The sequence below is a fragment of the Carettochelys insculpta genome, chromosome 4 (genome assembly GCF_033958435.1).
Source record: "Carettochelys insculpta isolate YL-2023 chromosome 4, ASM3395843v1, whole genome shotgun sequence".
NCBI lineage: Eukaryota > Metazoa > Chordata > Testudines > Carettochelyidae > Carettochelys > Carettochelys insculpta.
Genome location: NC_134140.1, coordinates 86,309,129 through 86,315,722, shown reverse-complemented (window position 1 = coordinate 86,315,722; position 6,594 = coordinate 86,309,129). Strand labels below are relative to the sequence as shown.

Sequence of the window (6,594 nt, the reverse complement as noted above, 5' to 3'; positions counted from 1 at the left end):
TCTGGGACTCCCTTCTCTGGAACCTGCCAGCCCGGAGCACCCCTCGTGCAGCGCTCGGCCTTGAGGGTGCGCTTATCTCCCCAGCTCAGCCCGGGGGTCCAGGCTTGAGCTGGTCTCCGTATCAAAATAGAACCAAAGTGTAAAACTAGCAAGTGTGACCGCCCTTCTGCAGCAGAGCCGACAGCTGCACTCTCAATATATAAACACGGTGGCTCTGGCCAAACTCTTGTTCTGTGCTTAAAACAAGGGCAGCGTTTCCTTAAAGTACAGGCGGCATCTTCATGGATTAAAAATTCATAGGACGCATTAGGTTCTGTAAAATATGAATGCGTTGCTTAAATTTTAATCCTAAATCAGAACATGGATCCATGAGGGGCGACAGTGATTTCTCCCCAGCTGTCTGCGTAGGTCAGGCTAGGAGAGGGGCTGTAGTTTTATTTAGGCAGCCCGGGTGTGCGTGCAGCCTGCTGAAAGACAGACTAATGACATGGGAAGGCTTGCGAGGCCAGCCCGGCGCTTTCCCCAGCAGCCTTGTCACCGCTCGGAACAGCTGCGGGTTCCGCTTCTGCGGCCGGCTGAGGACAGGGGCAGAATTTCTAGGCAGACAACGAAGCCAGCACGTCCAGGCCTTCGGCGTCCACTTTTTAAAACACGTGGGATGCGCTTGTTGACGTAGTCGGGGTCGATACCATTGACGATTGATAGAATAGTTGGTCTCAGCAATAATGCAGGTAGTGCGGATGGGTTAGGGATGCTCCACGTGGACATCCACCGCTCGCACTAAACTTTCTCTTGTTGCCCCTCGTTAGGGTTGCTGGTGTCCTTGCTTCAGTGCAAGAGGGTGAGGCCAGTTCCAAGGAAAGAGCTTAATACCTACTGATACCCCTTCCCTACTGAGCATGCTGGTGACCCGGACGCAGCTGTGAGGACCAGGCGCTTGCAAACTGCTGGGCAAGGTTGTGTTTTGTTTCCAGGAGTGGGAGCTCCGGGGGCTGCTTCTTGGTTGGTTGTCACGCTGGGGAGGTGAAGAATGAATTGGAGCTCTGCACCGTGGTATTCTTTATTTACGTCATAAAACATTTGGTTTCCTCTGAGGTGGGGAAGACGGCCGCATACGTAGGAATTATTATTCCAGGATAAACACGTTTCCTGTCAGCCCGATCAATACCATTGTTCCAGCAGAATGTCGCCTGGACGCAGAGAAGCGCTAACTGAAGACGGTCTCAATTAAAAACACCAATCAGTGACCTCTGTTCGGCCTGCCTTGGAGACAGAGGGGTTTAAATGATTTCGGTCACTCAACGCACACCGCACAAAAGTTTGCCTGGTCGTTTCACCGGTGTTCTTTTTGTTTCGTGGACGTAGTCGAGGGCCATATTTACCACGGGAAGTGGGGAGAAGCGTTTAGCATTTGGAGATCGGTTGTCAGTTGCTATTAAAATCAAAATTAATTCATATTAACGATATGCATTCTCAATTCTCCCCTGTGACATCATACATTAAAACAACTATTGCAAGCAATTAAACCGAATGCAGGGAGGTTACATTTATGTTTTTTAAAAGATTCTTAATACCAAAGCTCATTTAAGTGCATTGAATTAAAGGCCTTGCTCTAATGAGGCTCCTTTGAAAGGTTGGATTGATTTTGACTTTAAATCTAGCCACTCTGATGAGAAAGATATTTACCTTTTATTTTGTGTTCCCCCTTCACACTGGTCGCAAAGCCAAAGTCAGAGGTGAAATGGGATCACTCTTTGGAAAGTTGAAGCTGTAACACAAAGACAGCGAAGAGAAGGTTAATGACGATGGTGTTTGGACGTATTTGGCAACTACTTTCTGTCGCTGGCATTCAGCTCTTTGTTGTAAACTTTCCACACTATACAATGAAAGGAGGACATATTATCTATGGCTTTTATTAAGCATTTGAGAGGCTCTATAGTTTGGACTAATTAGACAAACCGAAAGCCTTTTGAAGATTAAGCAAATTGGACAACCCTTGTTAATTAGAACATAATTTAAAGTTTGAAATTATATCACTCATGAAGTAGCCTAATTAGTATGACGATATGTTAATAGCCTGCTGAGACACTAAGCACAGAGGTTTGGCATGAACTCCTTAAAGGCTTGCAAGAAAATTCTCCTTCCTATATCGCCATTAATAAAAGATTTCTATAGACTTCAGCCTTTCAACGGTGACACACAATTTATAGTGCACACAATGCATTAGCCCATAGTGCTGCTCAATTTTTTTACTATTATGAAAACTAATAAATTCGTCAAGCTGAATTAAGCATACAAATCAGATGAGGCATAACAGATTACATATTGAAGCGCTGTGTCTCCCGAGCCTAAATGAAATTTCAATCTAATAATTCCTTCCTGGCCCCGCTATAATTTGTTTAGAGATGTTGTTCTACTTCTTTCCAAGCGCTATTCGCACCATAATTAAATGATACTCAAGCTTTTAACTTTGATTTATTTCATTTCTCTGAGCTGGCGACAGTGAGAGCTGATCCAGTGTATTTTTTTTTTATTTCCTTTAAAATTACCAAGTCTCCTGTTTAGGTGAAAAATTAAACACCTAAGCACTTACTTAAATCTCCCGGTGCAAACAAAAATCCATTGAAATAAAAGCGTCCACATTAAATCAAAGGGACGTTTTATCTGTTCCACAGGGGAAGGAAACGTGAAGCTGGCAGTACAGATGGGAGGGGGATTAATTCTCAACCTCAGTCAGATGCAGGGGGGCGTCCCCGGGTGCTGTCCGGAGGAACCGGGAAGAGGAAACACCGTGTTGAGAGCGAGAGGAGAGACTCCTCACTGCTCGTTTTGGCGATGTAAGTCCAGATCCGGCTCCTCTGGGATGCCAGCGCTGAAAGCCCTCGTGTCTCCAGAGGGAGCAGCACGGGGCCGGTCGGGAGCCTCGAGATAAAGGGCTGCAACAAACATATGGGAAAGCAGGGCGGGAACTCCAGCACCAGCTCGCCGCATGCTCTACCCGCTTCAGCTGCTGCACCCGCTCCCTCCAGTACCAGCTCCAGCACCTGCTACCGCTAAGCCCACCATCCCCGGCGCTCTGGCACCACCTCCCTCCTGCGCCGGCTTCCTCCAGCACCGGGCTCTCATGCACCGGCTCCCTGACCGTCCAGAACCAGCGCCAGCCCCCGCATCCCCCATCCCAGCCCCGGCTCGTGCACCTTCTCGGGCGCCCCGAGCGCTCGGCTGGAGCTGAGGGCCCTGGGGAGGGCTGCAGACCAAGGTCTGCGGAGCGGGACTGGGGAGGCGGCAGCGCCTTGTTCCCGGGGAATAAACGTGCGGCCGCCTGCGAGAGAAGCGGCTGGGCCCGAGCGCTGCCCAGGGGCCTGCGCGGCGGGCTAAAAATAGGAGCAAGCGGCGGTGGCAATGAAGACAAGTGGAGCTCATCTGTGTGTGTGTTGGGGTGGGGGGTCGGGTCCGACTGCGTCTGCGCAGTGCGGGCTCCTGAGCTCCCTCCTTACCGGGGCTCATGACGAGGAAAAGGAATGGACAGGTTTCAAATGGAGCCACATGCGAGAGGGGGCACGTCTGGGCACCTCCCCCAGCACCCTTCCCCACCCCCACGCGGTAACCCCCACAGCTCCCCCACTAACAACCACCTCCACCTGCAGCCCCGCCTCGCGTCAGGTACCCCCACAACCCCCCCATCCGCAACAAGCCCCGCCACAGCCCCCCACACCAGCCCCCACACACATAGCTCTCCCCCCCATCAGGTATCCCCCATACAGCCCTTCCCCCACACCAGGCACCCCACACATAGCGCTTCTCCCCACATTAGAGACCCCCCACACATATCCCTTCCCCCACACCAGGCACCCCACACATAGCGCTTCTCCCCACATTAGAGACCCCCCCACACATATCCCTTCCCCCACACCAGGCACCCCACACATAGCCCTTCCCCCCACATCAGAGACCCCCCTCACACGCAGCCCTTTCCCCACATCAGGCCCCCACACAGCCCTCCCTCACATCACAGGTACCCCCCCACATCAACTATCTCCCCACACAGCTCTCCCCACCCACGAGTACCCACTCCCACAGCTCCCCTCGCCCACCTCCCCCCGCTGCTCTCTCACCTCCAGCAGGTGCCCTCACACACAGCTCCCCCCCCCCACGCCCAGCTCAGGTATCCCACCACCCTGCTCGCACCCCGCAGACATACCCCGCCCTCACCCGCTGCCTGGGCAGCCTCTCCAGCCCCTCCCCCACCCTGCACACGCGCCCGCCCCGGCGCAGCCTCCCCCGCCCCCCGCCGCATCCCACCCGCGCACACTCCAGCCACACACCCATCCCGCCACCCGCACCCCCCGCTTCCTCCCGGCCGCGCAGCGGCCCGCAGCACGCATGCGCCCGCCTCGCGCCTGTCTCGCCTCTGTCCAATGGGCGCGAGCGGCGAGAAACAGAGGGAGAGAGAAAGGCTCAGAGCCCGCTGCCCGGGATGTCTCTTCGCCACTAGGCGCCGGCCCGGCCGACGTGCGCGGCAGCCGGAGCAGCGCAGCTGCAGCAGAACAATAGGGCGCCGGGCTCCCGCAGCGCCGGGGTTGGGGCCGAGGCAGGAGCGCGGGAGGCGCTCGGCGGCCCGGGGCAGGGGCTGAGCGGGGAGTTTCCCGCGGGCCGGGGGCGGGGGGGAGCCGGGCGGCAGGGGAGGGAGGCGGCTGCCTGGCAGCGAGCGGCGGAGGCAGCGCCGGGGGCTGCGGGAGGAGAGCGAGAAAAGCCCCTCGCGTCCCCGCGCCGCCTTCAGGGTCCGGGCGGCGGCAGCCTCGACTTCCCGCCCGCCCCCTCGACTCCCGGCTGGGCTGGGCTGGCCCCGGCGAGGATGATGATGATGTCTCTGAACAGCAAGCAGCCCTTCAGCATGCCCCACGGCAGCGGCAGCCTGCACGAGCCCAAGTACTCGGCGCTGCACACCGCCTCGCCCTGCACCTCCGCCGCCGCGCCCCCGGCCAGCTCCCCCAGCAGCACGGCCGCCCGGAGCAGCACCAGCAGCACCAGCAGCAGCAGCTCGGAGGCGATGAGGCGAGCCTGCCTCCCGACCCCCCCGGTAGGCACGGCCTGCGGCGGCGCCCGCTTTAAGGCCCAGGCCCCCGGCCCCTTTGATCCGCCCGATGTTTTTTTCATGCCTGGCCAGCGAATCACCCGGCGCCCCCCGGCTCGCCCTCTCCCCTTACGCATTCCGCCGCGCTCGCCTCGCCTATTAATTTTTATGACCTGGGGTGGTGCGTGTGCCTTGGGCGGCGGCGGGCGCCTCTCCCCCGCTCCGCTTCCAGGCTCTTCCTCGCCGGGCTGGGGCTGTGTGAATGGCACAGAGGCGTGCGGAGGGAGGGCGATCCCCTGTTGACAGTAATGTGTGCCTTCTATTTGCAATTGCAGAGCAATATATTCGGCGGTCTGGATGAGAGTTTGCTGGCCCGCGCTGAAGCCCTGGCGGCGGTGGATATAGTTTCCCAGACCAAGAGCCACCATCACCACCCGCCTCACCACAGCCCCTTCAAGCCGGACGCTACTTACCACACCATGAACACCATCCCGTGCACGTCTGCTGCCTCCTCGTCGTCGGTGCCCATTTCCCACCCGTCAGCCCTGTCCGGCACGCACCACCACCACCACCACCATCACCACCACCACCACCAGCCCCACCAGGCTTTGGAAGGGGAGCTTTTAGACCACATCACTCCAGGGCTGGCGCTGGGGGCCATGACCGGACCAGACGGCTCGGTGGTCTCCACGCCAGCCCATGCCCCGCACATGGCCAGCATGAACCCTATGCACCAGGCAGCTCTGAGCATGGCCCATGCCCACGGGCTGCCCTCTCACATGGGATGCATGAGCGACGTGGACGCGGATCCCCGGGATTTGGAAGCTTTTGCGGAAAGGTTCAAGCAGAGGAGGATCAAGCTCGGAGTGACCCAGGCAGATGTAGGCTCTGCCCTGGCTAACCTGAAGATCCCCGGGGTAGGCTCGCTGAGCCAAAGCACCATCTGCAGGTTTGAGTCCCTTACTTTGTCCCACAATAACATGATCGCCCTCAAACCCATCTTGCAAGCCTGGCTAGAAGAAGCAGAGAAATCTCACCGGGAGAAGCTCACCAAACCGGAGCTCTTCAACGGAGCTGAGAAGAAGAGAAAGCGCACCTCTATCGCGGCGCCAGAGAAGAGGTCTTTGGAAGCCTATTTTGCTATCCAGCCACGTCCTTCCTCGGAAAAAATTGCCGCCATCGCAGAGAAACTGGACCTCAAGAAGAACGTGGTCCGGGTTTGGTTCTGTAATCAGAGACAGAAACAGAAACGAATGAAATATTCCGCTGGGATTTAAAGTCTGGGGGAGCTCGCGCTCTCCCCCCCCCCCTTTTTTTTTTTTTTTTAAATCAAAATCGACAACAAGACACACGTTAATATTCTCTGCAGTGAGAGAGACAAACCCGGAGATGCAGACAGAAAGATCGACATGGGAAGAGGAACACCCAGGGACTGTCGAACAAGAAGTAAATCCTCAAGTTTAGGGAAGTTCCCCTTGCAAAGACCCGCTGCTTCTTCAGAATGCCTCAGTATCAGAGAC

The 6,594-nt window shown here is 56.7% G+C and overlaps 1 protein-coding gene across 2 annotated transcripts; it reads left to right on the top strand.

The window, feature by feature from the left end:
* The first annotated feature begins 4,855 nt into the window (after positions 1-4,855).
* POU4F2 (POU class 4 homeobox 2) lies at positions 4,856-6,351 on the top strand. 2 transcript variants are annotated; one of them, XM_074991903.1, is made up of 3 exons: positions 4,862-4,941; positions 5,032-5,076; positions 5,400-6,351. In XM_074991903.1, the coding sequence occupies exons 1-3, from the start codon at positions 4,862-4,864 to the stop codon at positions 6,349-6,351; spliced, it is 1,077 nt and encodes a 358-aa protein (XP_074848004.1). The 2 variants fall into 2 exon arrangements, with proteins under 2 accessions (XP_074848003.1, XP_074848004.1); XM_074991902.1 differs by having other exon boundaries at positions 4,856-5,080; positions 5,410-6,351.
* The last annotated feature ends 243 nt before the right edge of the window (positions 6,352-6,594 follow it).

Coding starts and splice junctions, on each gene's coding strand:
- POU4F2 (XM_074991902.1), top strand. CDS start 4,856: ATGATGATGATGTCTCTGAACAGCAAGCAGCCCTTCAGCATGCCCCAC. Junction 5,081..5,409: donor CCTGCCTCCCGACCCCCCCG/GTAGGCACGGCC, acceptor TTGCAATTGCAG/AGCAATATATTCGGCGGTCT.